The 20,526-nt window shown below is 46.8% G+C and overlaps 2 protein-coding genes and 1 long non-coding RNA gene across 4 annotated transcripts in view; 1 reads left to right on the top strand and 2 right to left on the bottom strand.

Annotated features, from left to right (window-relative positions):
* The window catches only part of RABL6 (RAB, member RAS oncogene family like 6), a 22,804-nt gene extending 20,537 nt beyond the window's left edge, over positions 1–2,267 (bottom strand). For both annotated transcript variants that reach the window (XM_072125515.1, XM_072125513.1), the window contains exon 1: positions 2,121–2,267. The gene's annotated coding sequence lies outside the window, so the exon portion shown is untranslated. The remainder of the gene's footprint in view (positions 1–2,120) is intronic.
* On the top strand, positions 2,262–16,543 carry LOC140077910 (uncharacterized). The gene is made up of 4 exons (XR_011849850.1): positions 2,262–2,382; positions 11,102–11,206; positions 13,078–13,226; positions 16,320–16,543. It is a non-coding gene; the product is annotated as an uncharacterized lncRNA (long non-coding RNA).
* On the bottom strand, positions 9,677–16,524 carry LOC140077909 (ficolin-2-like). Its single transcript, XM_072125518.1, has 6 exons — positions 16,157–16,524; positions 13,998–14,048; positions 12,391–12,515; positions 11,065–11,191; positions 10,393–10,527; positions 9,677–10,247 (listed from the first exon to the last, which is right to left on the bottom strand). Exons 1-6 carry the CDS (start codon positions 16,248–16,250, stop codon positions 9,994–9,996), a joined length of 786 nt encoding a protein of 261 aa, XP_071981619.1. The 5' UTR covers positions 16,251–16,524; the 3' UTR covers positions 9,677–9,993.
* Positions 16,544–20,526: the final 3,983 nt, after the last annotated feature.

Genomic DNA, 20,526 nt, shown 5'->3' on the forward strand with positions numbered 1-20,526 from the left:
TAAGTAGCCGGGGGGGTGTATGATGTACGAGGACATGTAAGTAGCCGGGGGGGTGTATGATGTACGAGGACATGTATGTAGTGGGGGGGGGGGTGTATGATGTACGAGGACATGTATGTAGCGGGGGGGGGGGGAGGTGTATGATGTATGAGGACATGTATGTAGCCGGGGGGGGGGTGTATGATGTATGAGGACATGTATGTAGCGGGGGGGGTGTATGATGTATGAGGACATGTATGTAGCCGGGGGGGGGGGTGTATGATGTATGAGGACATGTATGTAGCGGGGGGGTGTATGATGTATGAGGACATGTATGTAGCGGGGGGGTGTATGATGTATGAGGACATGTATGTAGCGGGGGGGGGGGGGGGGTGTATGATGTATGAGGACATGTATGTAGCGGGGGGGGGGGGGTGTATGATGTATGAGGACATGTATGTAGCCGGGGGGGGGGGGTGTATGATGTATGAGGACATGTATGTAGCCGGGGGGGGGGGGTGTATGATGTATGAGGACATGTATGTAGTGGGGGGGGGTGTATGATGTATGAGGACATGTATGTAGTGGGGGGGGGGGTGTATGATGTATGAGGACATGTATGTAGTGGGGGGGGGGTGTATGATGTATGAGGACATGTATGTAGTGGGGGGGGGGTGTATGATGTATGAGGACATGTATGTAGTGGGGGGGTGTATGATGTATGAGGACATGTATGTAGTGGGGGGGTGTATGATGTATGAGGACATGTATGTAGTGGGGGGGTGTATGATGTATGAGGACATGTATGTAGTGGGGGGGTGTATGATGTATGAGGACATGTATGTAGCGGGGGGGGGGGTATGATGTATGAGGACATGTATGTAGCGGGGGGGGGGGGTGATGTATGAGGACATGTATGTAGCGGGGGGGGGTGTATGATGTATGAGGACATGTATGTAGCGGGGGGGGTGTATGATGTATGAGGACATGTATGTAGCGGGGGGGTGTATGATGTATGAGGACATGTATGTAGCGGAGGGGGGGGTGTATGATGTATGAGGACATGTATGTAGTGGGGGGGTGTATGATGTATGAGGACATGTATGTAGCGGGGGGGTGTATGATGTATGAGGACATGTATGTAGCCGGGGGGGGGGGGGGTGTATGATGTATGAGGACATGTATGTAGCCGGGGGGGGGGGGTGTATGATGTATGAGGACATGTATGTAGCCGTGGGGGGTGTATGATGTATGAGGACATGTATGTAGCCGTGGGGGGTGTATGATGTATGAGGACATGTATGTAGCCGTGGGGGGTGTATGATGTATGAGGACATGTATGTAGCCGTGGGGGGTGTATGATGTATGAGGACATGTATGTAGTGGGGGGGGTGTATGATGTATGAGGACATGTATGTAGTGGGGGGGGGTGTATGATGTATGAGGACATGTATGTAGTGGGGGGGGGTGTATGATGTATGAGGACATGTATGTAGTGGGGGGGGGTGTATGATGTATGAGGACATGTATGTAGCGGGGGGGGGTGTATGATGTATGAGGACATGTATGTAGCGGGGGGGGGGTGTATGATGTATGAGGACATGTATGTAGCGGGGGGGTGTATGATGTATGAGGACATGTATGTAGCGGAGGGGGGGTGTATGATGTATGAGGACATGTATGTAGCGGGGGTGTATGATGTATGAGGACATGTATGTAGTGGGGGGGGGGTGTATGATGTATGAGGACATGTATGTAGCGGGGGGGGGGGGGGTGTATGATGTATGAGGACATGTATGTAGCGGGGGGGGGGGGTGTATGATGTATGAGGACATGTATGTAGCGGGGGGGGGGGGTGTATGATGTATGAGGACATGTATGGTGGGTGGATAACACATAATTACATCTGCTATGAATGAGAACATGTATGTATATGGCGGGATAGGTATATGGACATATATAGAGGGGAGGTGACGTGTAAGTGACAGCTGTCTGTGATGTCCCCTCCTGCCTCCCCCCGTATATCTGCAGATGGTATAGTCTCCTAACATGATACCTGTAACCCCAAAGCCTCCGCTCCGGACACCCCATTATCCGGCACCCCCCAATCTCCCGCATCCCCCTCAGCAGCGCTGCCTTACTCTTTCCATCTCGCTCCCAGCCACAACTGCAGCGCCGCCATATTCCTTCCTCCTCCCGGGAGCATCAGTGGGCGGAGTCTATGCAGCTGCTACGGCGCCCGGCGGGGTCAGAACACGTCACAAGCGAAGCCGCTCCGATTTGGGGCGCATGCGCACTGTCCTCTCGCTTTACAGCGCGCGCAGACTGAGGAGAAGATACCGGGGAGACGATTCGTGTGAACGTGATAGAAAATATCCAGAAAACCTCAGATATTATTCCCAGGTTATAATATATAGAGTCAGCAACTCATGTACACGGCATAAGAGAGTAATAGGATTATGTAACAGGCCTCAGCACAGAAATCTTATTAAATGGGTAGAAAAATGTGAGGGAATCCTGTCACCAAATGGTGAAAACCCGCACATTATTATATCACTTCTGGACTGCAATGCGATCTGAGGTAATAACAGCCTGAAGCCACTGAGGCTGCGCCAAGGAGACTGCGCCACTGAGGCTGCACCACTGAGGTAGTAACGGCCTGAAGCCACTGAGGCTCCACCACTGAGGCTCCACCACTGAGGCTGCACCACTGAGGCTGCGCCAAGGAGACTGCACCACTCAGGCTCCAACACTGAGGTTGTAACGGCCTGAAGCCATTGAGGCCCCGACACTGAGGCTCCGACACTGAGGTAGTAACGGCCTGAAGCCATTGAAGCCCCAACACTGATGCCCCGACACTGAGGCTGCAACGCTGAGGTCCCAACACTGAGGCCGCGACATTGAGGCTGCGGCACTGAGGCCCCAACACTGAGGCTGCGCCAAGGAGACTGCGCCACTGAGGCTGCACCACTGAGGTAGTAACGGCCTGAATCCACTGAGGCTGCGCCAAGGAGACTGCACCACTCAGGCTCCGACACTGAGGTAGTAACGGCCTGAAGCCATTGAAGCCCCAACACTGATGCCCCGACTTTGAGGCTCCGACACTGAGGCTGCAACACTGAGGTCCCAACACTGAGGCCGCGACATTGAGGCTGCGGCACTGAGGCCCCAACACTGAGGCTGCGCCCCTTAGGCTGCGCCACCGAGGCTCCACCACCGAGGCCCCAACACTGAGGCTCCGCCACTGAGGCTCCACCACTGAGGCTGCAGTAGTGAGGCTGCGCTACTGAGGCTCCACCACTGAGGCTGCAGTAGTGAGGCTGCGCTACTGAGGCTGCGCCACTGAGGCTCCACCACTGAGGCTCCACCACTGAGGCTGCAGTAGTGAGGCTGCGCTACTGAGGCTGCGCCACTGAGGCTCCACCACTGAGGCTCCACCACTGAGGCTGCAGTAGTGAGGCTGCGCTACTGAGGCTGCGCCACTGAGGCTCCAACACTGAGGCTGCGCCAAGGAGAAGAAAAAAAGAGAAAAAGAAGGATGAACGGCCTTCTAAAGTAGTTAAAAAATTAAAATGCTGTTACATGTGTAATACTAAATTACCGGATCAATATAAAAAATTATGTGCCACTTGCACGGTGGATGTAGTTCGGAGGGGTAGAAACCCACATTAATGGAAGATTTAAAATCTGTGATTGACTGTACAAAAGTCTGTTCAGCAGTCAATTTCTGCAGTTTACCCTCCCTTAGCTTGGGAGTCCTCAAATCTGACAGCCACCTCAGTAGGCCGCACACTATACTTCTGGATAGGCCAACTGGAGACTCACCTTAAAGAGAAGACCCCATCCTTCAGTCCCTTCTTCTATTAAAATCAGTCTTGGCTTTTTTGGTGGACGCCTCCGTGGAAAGTATAAGCTTTCCAGCCAAGGAGACTGCGCTCTCAAATTCAGTACGTAGAGCTCTAGGGTTGACACTGGGGAGGGGATTTTAAATTGAAGAATAAACTTTGTGGCCTTCCTTTCCAGGGAGAGGGATATTACTCCCCTTTATTCCTTGTGAAAAAAAACTAACGGGTCTTTTCGGTTAATCATAAATCCAAAAATATTGAACTACTGGATTCTGTACCGCAAGTTCAGGATAGAATCTGTAAAATCAGCAACTCCTGATAGGAAGAGGAAGCAGCTTCATGTGTTCCATCGACCTAAAGGATGCGTCCCTATCACATCCCTATTCACACAGTCAGAGATTCCTCAGGTTTGCAATCAAAAGTCCATCAGGACAGAGAGTTCATTTTCAATTTCCAGCCCTGCCCTTTGAGATGTCATCAGTTCCCAAAACATTTACCAAAATGATGGTAGAGCTAGTAGCTTATCTAGACGACTTACTAGTAGCGTAATCCAAAACAGAACTGGAAAAGAGTCCGAATGTAACTATGCAGACTCTAGCAGGTTTAGGTTGTGTTGTGAATACTCAAAAATCAGACCAGGCCAGTGGAAGAAATTCCTAGGAGTCGCTCTGGACTCGGGAGAGCAGTGGAAAAGGATAGAGAAGATAAGTCGTCAGATAAAATCTTATCTCAAAACAAAAGGTCTGAACGATTCACTCAGCAATGAGACGACTGGGATCTCTAATGTCCTGTATACAGAGTGTGAGTGTACAGAGCAGAACTCTCCAGAATTGGATCCTGTCAGTGTGGGACAAAAACACTTACAGCTAGACTTGAAAGTAGTGATTCCTCACAATGTAAAAATAGATCTGCCTTGGTGGAGTAGAAGAGAAAACCTTCTCTGAGGGTTTTTATGGGACCCCAGTCCGGTGATAAGAACAGATGTCAGTTTATCAGGATGTGGAGAAGTCCCAGGGAACTAAATTATTCAGGAATAATGGGTCCAAAATAGCAGAAGCAAATCTTCAAATTGAAAGCTGTAATACAATCAACAGGGTCCGAATAATGTCTGACAACAGAGCAACAGTTGCATAAATACAACATCAGGGGGTACAAGGCCTCCGGATCAGAACCATCTGTCAAAGAACTTTTTTTTTTTGGGCAGGAAACAATGGGGCACATTTACTTACCTGGTCCCTGCGGGATCCCCGCTGTGCGTTGTCGGACAAGGATGAACTCTACCACTATTCACTAAGATTGTGGGCCCGATGTGTGTCTTCCCCGCTCAGGTCCCCAGAGTACACCTTCTTCTTCCCGGTGCATGTAAGTGCATTGTCTTGCGGCACAATTTGAATTTTAAATCCTGCGCTTAGTCCAAATCAAATCGGGTTGTCCCCCGATTTGCGTCGCATGAAAGTCGGCCGCGATTGCACCAAAATCCGATCCAGTGCGCCAAAAACGCCAGTTGAATGCTGTGCAAAATGGAAATAGTCGGGAAACCCGACATAAATGCGGTGTGCAGACCCTTAGTAAATGTGCCCCAATGTATTGTCCCTGTCAGCAATATACTTAAAGGGAACAGACAACAGGGAATCTAAACATACGAAGCAACAACCCCACAAATGGATCTGAACCAGGAAATTTTCTTTCAGATAACAGCGAACTAGGGAAGGCCTCAAATAGAACTATTTGACCCCCCTGAAGAACAAGAAGGTTAAGTTTTTCTTTAAACCCTGGGGATCATTCATTGGGTCTGGATGCACTCTCCCAGAAATAGGGCAGGAGCCTATTATATACCTTTCCCACAATTCCAATTCTTCCAAGAAACTTTGCCAAGAAAAGACCAGGCTAATCCTTATTGGCCCAAAAGGAGTTGGTTATCAGTGGTTCTCAGTAAATAGCATGTCTTCGGAAGAGCCCATACTGCTACCCGGAAAGACAGAATCGACTATCATAGGGACCACTCCATCATCCAGATGTTGCCATACCAATAGCAGCGTGGATCCATCAGGGGCTGTAACTGGCTAAAACCATCAATAAGAGCCATTATTCCTCCATGGGACTTATCCTTGGTATTAAATGGACTCTCCAAACCTCCGTTTGAGCCCCTCCAGCCCATTGACATTAAACACTTGACAATGAAAGTCGCACGATAGCAATAACATCTGCTCGCAGAATAGGTGAAGTTCAGGCTTTATCATCTAAAAAACCTTTTCTTACTATATTAGGAGATAGAATCAATTTTAAAACATGACCCATTATTTTTTCCAAAAGTGGTATCGGACTGTCATAGAAATCAGGACATTGTTCTATCCTCTTTTTGTACTGACCCCAAAAATAGTAGAGAAAGAGGGGAACAATCTATATGTATAAAGATCCAGAGTCAGTCTCCAGAGGTAGTGGATCCTCTGGACCATTGCGGATGATGACGTAAGCCGACACCTGGGAGCGGAGACTAAGTGGTACCAGGTTTTCAGCAGAGCCCGCGGTAAAGCAGGTTGGACTTGTTGCGGCGTGGTACCACTAGGTCGTTCCACAGGCGCGACTTTGTCTGCGGTGGCGGCCAAGGTGTAGCACAGAAACGTAAGGCAAACTCGTGATCAGGGAGGAGGTCGAGACAGGCAGCACAGGATCAGAGTCGGGGATGTAGCAGTAGGTCAGGAACTGAATCGAGGTCACAACTGGAAATCAGGATAATCGCAAAGGGCAGGGAACACGGCTTTCTCTTAGGCATAGAAGCACAAAGATCCAGCAGGGGACACAAGAAGGGGCAGGAATTTATCTTGACAGGCAGCCGACCAGCCCCAAATATCGCTGGCCTTTTAAATCTTACAGAGCTGGCGCGCGTGTGTCCCAAGTGACGGCAACGTGCACCCTGGAGTGCGGGGAGCAAGGAGACCGCCGCTGGAGCTGGCAGAGGTGAGTCAACGAGCAGGCAGGCTCTGGGGACACAGTAAGGCACACAGGTACGCCTGCAACCCGGGATATGGGTCGCAGGGGGACCCGTGACTGTGACAGCCGTCATGCAATATGTTGAAGTTACTAGATAGTGGTGTAAAGACCCAAACCTTCCTATACAGATTAGGAAAAAAAAAAGACATGAAAGCATCAAAAGTGTCAATGGCGAGGTGGTTATCAAACACCATCACAGATTGTTATACTATGACAAATCCTCCATCTCCACAGTCAGTCAGAGACCACTCAGCTAGGGCAGCAGCAGCATCTTGGGCAGAGAGAAGAGGGGCCGCTCTTCAGCAAATTTGCCAAGTATCCACCTGGTCAAGTCCTTTGACATTTGCTCGACATTACCGCCTAGACGTGTCCCAGGATGAATTATCCTTCAGAAGGAAGATTCTCCAGGCGGCGATCCCTCCCTAAGTCATAATCTGATAAATCTCCAGGGGGGGGCAATCATGGGGGACGCAACGGGAAATGAAAATTACACTCACCGGTAATTCGGTTTCCATAAGTCCACCATAACAGCCCCCGGTTATTCCCTCCTCTGATTCTTGATGTTAATATGGTGATGGGATGTATATTCTCAATGTTTTGATTTGTTAGACACTGATGAGGGGTTGTCAGGAAAGGAAATTTAAATTTAAACCTGTCCCTACAGAGTAGGAGCAACCTCCAGGTGGGGCTGTCATGGTGGACTTACGGAAACCGAATTGCTCTTCTGTCAAGATCAGACTTATGCTCCAGTGTCACGGGTGCTCCCACGATCCCTGTCTCTAATTGCGGGCGTACCCATGTTCCTCTGTATGCCCCTACTCTGGCCGCTACAAACTCGCCTGTCCCGGCTCCTGCTCCCCAGCGGACTGTCGTGTGCGCGTGTCCCCGTCTCCTAGGGCGTGTGCGTGCCGGCTGTTGGAATTTTAAAGGGCCAGCGTACCGCTCATTGGCGCGCTGGCATCTCCTTATAATCCGGCACCTCCCTTCCTGCCTCGCCGGATCTTTGAGTGCCTACACCATTGAGAAAGATTCCCTGCAACATTCCTGAGTATTCCTGCGACCCTGTGTTCCTGCTCCTGAGTCCTGTGTTCCCGTTCCCATCTGCCTGGACCTCCCGTTGCTGACCCCGGATTGGACTTGACCTTGCATCTTGGCCTCCTGCCCTGAACCTTACCACGAGACTGCCTAGTGATCCTGTACCTCGACTTCGGCTGCCACCGCGGGCAAGTCACACCTGTGGACCGACCTGGTGGTATCCTGCCGCAGCAAGACCATCCCACTTTGCGGTGGGCTCTGGTGAAGACCAGGTGCCACTTAGACTCCGGTCCCAGGTGTCTGCTAGTACCACCTCCCGCGGTGATCCAGAGGATCCACTGATCCTGACATCCAGTCATCTTTTAATTGAGCCTTGGGAACCCGCAACACTATACAAAGTCACAAGAATTGGTAGGTACAAGTCACTAAATATCAGGAACACTGCACAAGACTGTCTGTTCTGGAGATATTCTCACCCAATCGTCACTATCACATGTTTTGTTATGGAATATTAAGTGCATGGATTTTGATCATTAGTTTTGTGCTTCCAGCAGGGGGCAGTGTGACTCTAGGCCTGTGCAAAGGACCGATCTGTCGGAGTGGATGGATGTGAAGCGAGGGGCTGCTTATCCTCCTATCCATGGTGCGAGACTCTGGGTACATTATTGGTGTGTATGGGAACTAATGATACCTGGAGCAGATTTTATCATTATGGTGAATCTAAATGGTACAAGGGAGGTAGTTGCTTATTGTAACCAATCAGATTTCACCTAATTTTTTAGATACCCATAAGTGTGGCAACTACAACCTTTTCGTGTCCCTCAGTTTTGACATTTTTCCTGCTATTTGTGTGATGATTCTCTGGGTACCATTTGGCTCTAGATGGGCAACTTGTAGCATAATTTGGGTACTGTAAGGCCCTATGGGAGCACAGTATTTCACCCATCAGTGTACAGGGAGCAGTCACTACTGTCATGGCCTGGGATGCTCCATCAAGATAGGTGACACCCAAATTCCCTTCCACTGAACAAGGTGAACATCCCCTTTAAATGCTCTCAAAATATAAAACACATAAAAACTATGAAGAAATAATCTGTAATTTTATTTAACATTCTGATTATTTAGCCAGAAGGCACATTGCATGGATTTGGCCTGCGCTCTGGGGGTCCAGGGTCATGTCTGTATACATAATAATGATGGTTGTACAGTAGCTACACTATAATTTTCAGGCAGTAATGGTAAAGCTGGGGGGCTGTACACAGGGATGGAAGATTTGGGAAAGTGCTCTGCAAGCTTTCAGGACATGCTGGGACTTGTAGTTTCCCAACAGCTCGACAGCCTAAGGTTTTATGGACACTGATTGGGTAATAAAAAGTGATGCAAGTTTTTAAACCTCTTGACTTGCTGTCAGTGAATGGAAACTTTGGATAAGTCCAGAGGTTTAGAGCTGCATACTGGTGCTGTGCTGGCAGAACTAGGTTTAGATGGATTTTCACAGCAGTGTAAGGTATGATTACACATGTCTTGAGAGACGCTGGCTGCAGAAACCACAGCCGTGTGAGGTATGATTACACATGGCTGCAGAGACCACAGCCGTGTGAGGTATGATTACACATGGCTGCAGAGAGCACAGCCGTGTGAGGTATAATTACACATGGCTGCAGAGAGCACAGCAGTTTGAGGTATGATTACACATGGCTGCAGAGAGCACAGCAGTTTGAGGTATGATTACACATGGCTGCAGAGAGCACAGCAGTGTGAGGTATGATTACACATGGCTGCAGAGAGCACAGCAGTGTGAGGTATGATTACACATGGCTACAGAGAGCACAGCAGTGTGAGGTATGATTACACATGGCTGCAGAGAGCACAGCAGTGTGAGGTATGATTACACATGGCTGCAGAGAGCACAGCAGTTTGAGGTATGATTACACATGGCTGCAGAGAGCACAGCAGTGTGAGGTATGATTACACATGGCTGCAGAGAGCACAGCAGTGTGAGGTATGATTACACAGATCTCCAGGGACAATACATAACACTGTCTGGAGTTATTCCTGGATGCTGTGAGAAGTGACTGGGGATCAATGGTTTCAATGAAGGAGATGGAGTAGATTTTGGCAGGCCGTCCTGTGTGCGATCATTTTATACTGTCACCCTGATCTTCATTTCCGCGTGCTCAAAGGAGTAGTGGTCACCCTTTGCAGTGAACCAGTTGATGCCAACGTTGGAGTCTTTGTGCTCGCCCTTTATATAAAGCCCGTTCAGGTGGGCAGAGACGCAAGACTTGAACCACCAGCCGCCCCGATGCTGAACTCCACAGTTGACGGTGCCATGTTCATCATTGTCTTCATCAAATGTAGTGAACTTCATGTTATTGTGCTGCACCAGTGCGTCCCCTAGAAAACACAGTAAAATATGTAATGTTAAAGGAATAGTAATGTCATGTGTACAGGAGCAGAGCAAACAAGCCCATACACATTGCACAGATCCATCTGTATAGATCCGGGCCTGGCCACGCTGGTGCCGGTCCACACTCTGTACCTGCGTTTCCTCCAGTGAAGTGGCCCAGGAGTAATTTAAACTTCTCACACTCGCCCAGAAGCTTGAAGGAGGCGTATTTAGCAAAATACTTCAATGCTTCAGAATCATGGAGGTCAACACGCAGCTCCCACTTATCTGTGGAATACACACATTTGTAACAATTCTATGTATATATTATTTAATGATATGATAAGGTCTAGAGCAGTGGTGGCGAACCTATGGCACGCGTGCCAGAGGTGGCACTCAGAGCCCTTTTTGTGGGCACCCAGGCCTTTACCCCACACAGAGTTTACCATCTAGGACTCAAGGCTTTCTCCTGTGATACAATACAACCCAGGACGTGCCAAGCTCAGTGCCATTTTAAAGTGATATCCTTGGCTGCCAGGGCTACAATGGATTGTCATTGGAGCTCCTGCTCTGGGTCCCCTGATTCTTCCTCTTCAGGGCACCCTGGAGGGAAGCTACAATCCAAATTTCTCCATCATCTTTCTATTGTATTGGTGAACCCAGGACGCTAATACGATTAAAACCTGTGATACAGTTGGGATCAATAAGTTACTGCTTAAATTGTCATGTTGGCACTTTGCGACATATAAGTGGGTTTTGGTTGTAGCTTGGGCACTCTGTCTCCAAAAGGTTAGCCATCACTGGTCTAGAGGAAGGTGCAATTACCATGTATAGTCAATCTATATATCTTATCATTCCCCAGCCAGAACTCATGGCGGCTTCCGAACCCTTCTTTGTAAGATTTCCAGTTACGGGTGAAATCCACGGATCCATCCCAACGTCTGTGAAACACCTGGAAGAGACAAAGGTCAGGTCAGTGAAAGAGGAAAGGTCAGTGTGAAGGTCACAGGCGCGTTGGATTTTATTGAATGTAATAGTTTCTCATGTATACAAAACATTATCACATAAAGATTACAATGTCACTAACAATATGGATTTGTAAGTGGCCTTTGTATACAATTCACATTTTTTTTCTTTATTTTTTTTTCTCCAGCATCAGACGTGATTTCTTCCCTGCAGACATTATGGCCCACATTTACTAAGCTCCGTGTGCCAGTTTTCTGTCTGACTTTTCACATTCTTTTCGGTGCAAACTGTTTGCACAGGTATTTAAGAAGTGTTTGAGAGCTGCACTATACTGCAGTGAAATGGGTGTTCCAGTGTCCAATCGGACCGTGAACCAATTTAACATGGAAAGTACAACAGAAATGTGTTGCGCGCCCCATGTTATAGGTGCACTCTGTCGGGGCAGTGTAGGGGGCGCCAGAAATCCTGAATCTGGCGCCCCCTGCACAATACACAGGGCACTGCACGTAGTACACACTGCACTGCTCTTAGTAAATGTTGACCTATGATAACGTTCTCCACGTGACAAGTCTGTTCTCACATGAAGGCTGATATATATAATGACACCCTCTCCCCTGTTATTTCTATATTCCTTACTGCTGGCATGTTGCAGCAGTAAGCTGCAAGCTACTACCTAAACCTGAGTCACAAGTGACACATCCCCCATGAGTTCGGTATATAGAGTGAGTACCCTGCACTACCCCTTGAGGATATTCTCCTTCATGCGTGCTTCTCCCATATGGGTCCTGGGCTGCACTTAGGTGGTGCTCAGCTTCCAGATACAACGTAGAAGAAATAGTACTTTATCGAAGAAAATGTTGAATCGGCACTCACCAGATTCGTGCAGAAGTTTATTAGAACCAACAGAGTGATGACATGGACAGAAATGCAGACTGCGGCAAGCGACGGGCCATTTCGCGCCTGTGTGGCGCCTACTTGAGAAAGCCTACTTGAGAAAGCGCCACACAAGCCTACTTGAGAAAGCGCCACAAAGGCGCGAAACGGCCCGTCGCTTGCCGCGGTCTGCATTTCTGTCCATGTCATCACTCTGTTGGTTCTAATAAACTTCTGCACGAATCTGGTGAGTGCCGCTTCAACATTTTCTTCGATAAAGTACATCCCCCATGAGTGTAGCCCATGACTTACAATCCATCCACCTCCATCAGTGTGCATGTCACAATACACTTTCATTGGTTTTCCATCGGGGTATATGGTGTACCAGTCACTGATATGCGCCCCTCTTTCCAGCAGTTCCTTGCAGTCTTTGGCACCTGATGAGACAAACAAAAAAGTGATCATCATGCCTTTCTATATGCCTCACACCCTCCTTGTGAACATTTTAAGATGGAGCTGAGGAGTCAGATTTATTATTGTGACTTTGGCTTTACTGTGTAGACTTTACATCTAGATGTTTTTGCCTCTTTTGTTGGTTCCTCCTGACCTGCAGCTGTAGTATGCCACTACTGTGCTACAATTGTTTTCTGATCTATACATCTGCATAAAAGCAATTTTAAATACTTTTATTGACTACAATTCCTGGAGTAGAAATGGGTCTTTATTTTTATGCCTCTTTTGCTGCTTGTTTTTTCAGTACGTTCTAGGAAAATATCACAACAAACAACAGCAAAATCCATGTGTTAATAATCACAATAAGGATCTTATTCTTGCAAATTACTTAAGACAATTTCTTCTCCAATGAAAGATATGTACAGTAGTCAAATTTAGCGCCATCATGTGGCCATTTTGCAGAATGTACTCTGTTATAACCCACACTTTCTAGACCAAAGAATTATAATGAAATTTTTATTTCTATAACGCTATTATATTCTGCAGCGCTGTACAGATCATGGAGGCTGCGTTGTTATACTGCCCAACTTCAAGCGGAAGCATTGACGAGCACCCTGGCTGCCCCAAACAACTACAGTACAGCTCAAAAGTCACCCCAGAAACCAAATACAGGCATTCGCTGGGTTATGTACAAGGTAGGTTTATTATTAAGATGAATTTCTAAGTAAGTAGGAATAGATATATTTAATAAGTGGAACGCCAGACAAACAATTGTTTGGGCCAAGGATGAACAATAAAGCTACAGTTGCAGTTGATCACTGCATCCTGGGGCTAAACTTTAGTACATTACTAGTATCCAGAGACCATCAGACGTATAATACGTATACCCGGGTTAAACAAAAAAAACCCTCACCTCTCCAGGCTCCTTCCTGGTGCTCTGCCCTGGCTTCTGATGCTGTGTGTTTGTGCTGGCGTTAGTTCAGCGCCTGCAGCGGGAGAGGAGCCAAGTGGCGAGTACTGAACAGTGAGATGCACTCACCATTCCCCTTTTGCTCCGGGCACCATACTGCCCCAGGTCCTAACACCGGCACATACAACCAGCATCCAGGGAAGAGCAGAAGATATCCGGAAGCGGTCAGTACTTGTCTGATGTACTCATCGCTACCCAGCCTCCTGCACTCATTTCTCTCTGTGGGCAGCAGAGTCCACACAGATCTGTGCTCAGCATTCAAGTCTTGTATCCAGAATGTTAACCAATTTAATGAGGATTCCCATGTCAAAATCCTAATCCACAAACCTATGAGCCATGGTCCTATTACCTGATAACAAGCAGAAAATTAGGAAATCCATTTAGAAAATTGTAGAATATTTCTAATTCTAATTCCAGAGTTTTGGTACACCCGTATATATATCTCCTATGAGCTGCTGTGTACAGTAGCATCGACGGGTAGCTTTGTGTTACTCACCATGGTATTCTGGGGGGGTGTCACAGCATTTTCCAACCTCTGCACGAACCTCTGTAAGAAGGAAGAACGGTGGAGTGTTATGTACTCCTCACACATCAGGATTAGCAAGACCACTGCAGTTTGTGCATCTCTGCAAACTGAATATCTGTCCCATATCACTGACAACAACCAGTAGGAAACAACTTCATCTTGTACAAAACAAAATCAGCAACTTTACCTTTACAAGTTTACCTGCATAGGCAGAAATCCCATCTTGACCCATCACTAGTAAGGTACTTTTTACAATTCACTTTCTGCTTCTGTGGGGGAGTTTTCCAATGCATAGCACTTATGGAGGCCTCTTATATAATATGTGTGTATGTATTGATTTGCCAGGTGCTTAGCTTTCTATGGAAGCCTCTGGTGTGTATATATATATATATATGTTTTGTTTTTTACCATGTATATTTGTATTGGATAAGTAGTACTAGGCTTTATTGTCCAGCACATAACAGCCCAACTCTTTGGATGCTGTTTTGGTATCTACTTGGTATATGGGGCTTATGGATAGCTTCATTTGTGGCTTAGTATTTATCCTAGTTAAGTCTGAAGAGCTGTATACTGGATTTCAGGATTTCTACACTTGATACTATTGTAAGGGGCATGTATTTATAGGTTAGGTTGAATTTTGAACATGGTAAAATGTAAAATATACATGATAAAATGTAAAAGTTGCAGAACTTTTTTGTTATTTAATCATGAAAGTGGTTTAAAAACGTATCTAATATCTTATGTCATTCAAAGTGAAAAGAGACTAGTTGTACAGAGAATATTGTAAGGCTCTGAAAAAGGTCTCGCACACGACCGTATGAAAACGGACGTATTTACGTGTAGCCCATTCATTACAGTGGGCAATAGGGCCATCCATTCTAATGGATTTAGAGCATGTCCTATTTTCTCCAGTATTTTATATGGAAACATATAAAATACGGGTTGCATACGTGGTGCATGCAGTTGTGCGGTATAAATGTGCAGTTATCACTAAAAGTCCTTGGGCTCTACTAACTAGAACATAGAAATACTACACTGACATGAAGGGTTCAGTTCAGCAATTCTACATGGGACTGATAAATCAGCTCACTCCCTAGTGTACCCATCTGAGGCTGCTGTGACACAGCTGTATGGTCGCCCCCGGCTGTAGTGCTGGAGAGGAGGAGGGGTATGGTACGCCAGGTTCATGGTACATGGTACGCCGGGCGCCATAGCTGTCTATATGGACATATCTCCATCCCCGCACGTGCTGTATGAAAGCAGAAGGATGTGTCTAGAGGGTGCAGGCAATGTGCACCAAAATGAACTCTTTTAAATTAAATAAATAACTGGTACAAAACTTTTTCATCTGAGTACAGCTAAACCAATGCTTACAATATAACTAGAGCTGAAGGGTAATTTATTACTTACTGTTCTACAGAAGGAGTCTAATCACTGTGATCCCCACTAATGGCCAGAATTGGGAACCCCCACTGATGGCCTGGACTGCGGACCTCCACTAACGGCCAGAATTGGGAACCCCCATTGATGGCCTGGACTGGGGAGCCCCAATTATGACCTAGATTAGGGACCCCCCAATGATGGCCTGGACTGGGGACCTCCACTAACAGCCACAATTTGGGACCCCCACTGATGGCCTGGACTGGGAACCCCCAATTATGACCTAGACTGGGGACCTCCACTAAAGGCCTCAATTGGGGACCACCACTGATGGCCTGGACTGGGGACACCCAAATTATGACTTAAATTAGGGACCCCCCAATGATGGCCTGGACTGGGGACCTCCACTAATGGCCTGGACTGGGGACCCCCACTGATGACCTGGACTGGGGACCTCCACTAACAGCCACAATTGGGAACCCCCATTAATGGCCTCAATTGGGGACCCCCACTGATGACCTGGACTGGGGATCTCCACTAACAGCCACAATTGGGGACCCCCCTGATGGCCTGGACTGGGGACCCTTAATGATGGCCTTGTCTGGAGTCCATAGCTAGGAAGAGTTAGAATGAAGCAGTGGCTGCAGATGAAAGCGGCTGTGCATAATACCGCCATATAATAGACAGAATGAAAATAAAGTATCTCCACATGCTGCAGCTGATGGAGAAATGACTGCTGGTTCTCTTACCTAGTTCCTCGGCCTGGGCCAGCACTGCCAGTGCCAGGGTCAGCAGCGCGATCCACATGGCTCCTGATGATTTCTGATCTCGGTGATCTTTCATCGTGGATGGAACAACTTTATATAAGAATTTAGTAAACTCCACCCAGAGCGTTATCTCATTTTTCTGCAGGACCGAAGATGGTGGTGAAGTCACAATCAGCAAGACAATGGATAAACTTTACCCAGAGTGAAGGCCAGAATGGTGACCCCCAAGGTGGAGCTGTGAAAATGTCACCATGAAGAGACCTATCGGCTTGTAACGGAGATAAGGGCTCATACAGAAGGGAGTCGTGTAAAACACGATAAAACTGGAGCTTTAACTGGATCCACAGAGCCGACCCCACCTGGTACAAGAAACATGTGTGTGCTGTATGTATACATGGCTCCACCCTTGTTCTATAGGTAACGCAGCTCTGACTAATGGTATTTACACCTCTATTAAAATCAGATTTCTCTCCTCAGATCCCTGCACGGGTCACATCATAGAAAACGTCATCTGGAAGCCGGGGGATATCCACTCTGCAGGCAAGGTACACGTAGTAGTGCGCATAATGCTCAGAGACTCTAGCAAACGAGATCAGCTTAGATACACTCTCTGAGCAGGCAGTATCACATATGGTAGGATTAGATACACAGTTCAGCAGCCAGTATCACACATGATGGGATTAGATACATTTCTCAGCAGACAGTATCACACATGATGGGATTAGATACACAGCTCAGCGGACAGTATCTCACAGGATAGGGATTAGATACACAGCTCAGCAGACTGTATCACACAGGATAGGATTAGATACACAGCTCAGCAGGCAGTATCACACAGGATAGGATTAGATACACAGCTCAGCAGGCAGTATCACACAGGATAGGATTAGATACACAGCTCAGCAGTCAGTATCACACAGGATAGGATTAGATACATAGCTCAGCGGACAGTATTACACAGGATAGGATTAGATACACAGCTCAGCAGACAGTATCACACAGGATAGGATTAGATACACAGCTCAGCAGTCAGTATCACACATGATAGGATTAGATACACAGCTCAGCAGACAGTATCACACAGGATAGGATTAGATACACAGCTCAGCAGACAGTATCACACAGGATAGGATTAGATACACAGCTCAGCAGACAGTATCACACATGATGGGATTAGATACACAGCTCAGCGGACAGTATCACACATGATGGGATTAGATACACAGCTCAGCGGACAGTATCACACATGATGGGATTAGATACACAGCTCAGCAGACAGTATCACACAGGATAGGATTAGATACACAGCTCAGCTGTATCACACATGATAGGATTAGACACACAGCTCAGCAGACAGTATCACACAGGAGAGGATTAGATACACAGCTCAGCAGTCAGTATCACACATGATAAGATTAGATACACAGCTCAGCAGTCAGTATCACACAGGATAGGATAAGATACACAGCAGACAGTATCACACATGATAGGATTAGATACACAGCAGGCAGTATCACACATGATTGGACCCCCATCTCAGCAGACAGTATTACACATAGGATTAGATACACAGCAGTCAGTATCACACAGGATGAGATTAGATACATAGCTCAGCAGACAGTATCACACATGATAGGATTAGATACAGAGCTCAGCAGACAGTATCACACAGGATAGGATTAGATACACATCTCAGCAGACAGTATCACACAGGATAGGATTAGATACACAGCTCAGCAGACAGTATCACACATGATGGGATTAGATACACAGCTCAGCAGGCAGTATCACACAGGATGGGATTAGATACACAGCTCAGCAGACAGTATCACACAGGATAGGACTAGATACACAGCTCAGCAGGCAGTATCACACATGATAGGATTAGATACACAGCTCAGCAGACAGTATCACACAGGATAGGATTAGATACACAGCTCAGCTGACAGTATCACACAGGAGAGGATTAGATACACAGCTCAGCAGTCAGTATCACACATGATAAGATTAGATACACAGCTCAGCAGTCAGTATCACACAGGATAGGATAAGATACACAGCAGACAGTATCACACATGATAGGATTAGATACACAGCTCAGCAGTCAGTATCACACATGATAGGATTAGATACACAGCTCAGCAGACAGTATCACACAGGATAGGATTAGATACACAGCTCAGCAGGCTGTATCACACAGGATAGGATTAGATACACAGCTCAGCAGACAGTATCACACATGATAGGATTATATACACATCTCAGCAGTCAGTATCACACAGGATAGGATTAGATACACAGCTCAGCAGACAGTATCACACAGGATAGGATTAGATACACAGCTCAGCAGACAGTATCACACATGATGGGATTAGATACACAGCTCAGCAGGCAGTATCACACAGGATGGGATTAGATACACAGCTCAGCAGACAGTATAACACAGGATAGGACTAGATACACAGCTCAGCAGACAGTATCACACAGGATAGGATTAGATACACAGCTCAGCAGGCAGTATCACGCATGATAGGATTAGATACACAGCTCAGCAGACAGTATCACACATGATAGGATTAGATACACAGCTCAGCAGACAGTATCACACAGGATAGGATTAGATACACAGCTCAGCTGACAGTATCATACAGGATAGGATTAGATACACAGCTCAGCAGGCTGTATCACACAGGATAGGATTAGATACACAGCTCAGCAGACAGTATCACACATGATAGGATTATATACACATCTCAGCAGTCAGTATCACACAGGATAGGATTAGATACACAGCTCAGCAGACAGTATCACACAGGATAGGATTAGATACACAGCTCAGCAGACAGTATCACATCGGATAGGATTAGATACACAGCGCAGCAGACAGTATCATACAGGATAGGATTAGATACACAGCTCAGCAGGCAGTATCACACAGGATAGGATTAGATACACAGCTCAGCAGGCAGTATCACACATGATAGGATTATATACACATCTCAGCAGTCAGTATCACACAGGATAGGATTAGATACACAGCTCAGCAGACAGTATCACACAGGATAGGATTAGATACATAGCTCAGCAGACAGTATCACACATGATGGGATTAGATACACAGCTCAGCAGACAGTATCACACAGGATAGGATTAGATACACAGCTCAGCAGACAGTATCATACAGGATAGGATTAGATACACATCAGACAGTATCACACATGACATAATTGGATCCCCATCTCAGCAGACAGTATCACACAGGATAGGATTAGATACACAGCTCAGCAGACAGTATCACATCGGATAGGATTAGATACACAGCGCAGCAGACAGTATCATACAGGATAGGATTAGATACACAGCTCAGCAGTCAGTATCACACAGGATAGGATTAGATACATAGCTCAGCGGACAGTATTACACAGGATAGGATTAGATACACAGCTCAGCAGACAGTATCACACAGGATAGGATTAGATACACAGCTCAGCAGTCAGTATCACACATGATAGGATTAGATACACAGCTCAGCAGACAGTATCACACAGGATAGGATTAGATACACAGCTCAGCAGACAGTATCACACAGGATAGGATTAGATACACAGCTCAGCAGACAGTATCACACATGATGGGATTAGATACACAGCTCAGCGGACAGTATCACACATGATGGGATTAGATACACAGCTCAGCGGACAGTATCACACATGATGGGATTAGATACACAGCTCAGCAGACAGTATCACACAGGATAGGATTAGATACACAGCTCAGCTGTATCACACATGATAGGATTAGACACACAGCTCAGCAGACAGTATCACACAGGAGAGGATTAGATACACAGCTCAGCAGTCAGTATCACACATGATAAGATTAGATACACAGCTCAGCAGTCAGTATCACACAGGATAGGATAAGATACACAGCAGACAGTATCACACATGATAGGATTAGATACACAGCAGGCAGTATCACACATGATTGGACCCCCATCTCAGCAGACAGTATTACACATAGGATTAGATACACAGCAGTCAGTATCACACAGGATGAGATTAGATACATAGCTCAGCAGACAGTATCACACATGATAGGATTAGATACAGAGCTCAGCAGACAGTATCACACAGGATAGGATTAGATACACATCTCAGCAGACAGTATCACACAGGATAGGATTAGATACACAGCTCAGCAGACAGTATCACACATGATGGGATTAGATACACAGCTCAGCAGGCAGTATCACACAGGATGGGATTAGATACACAGCTCAGCAGACAGTATCACACAGGATAGGACTAGATACACAGCTCAGCAGGCAGTATCACACATGATAGGATTAG

This window comes from Engystomops pustulosus, chromosome 9 (genome assembly GCF_040894005.1).
Source record: "Engystomops pustulosus chromosome 9, aEngPut4.maternal, whole genome shotgun sequence".
NCBI lineage: Eukaryota > Metazoa > Chordata > Amphibia > Anura > Leptodactylidae > Engystomops > Engystomops pustulosus.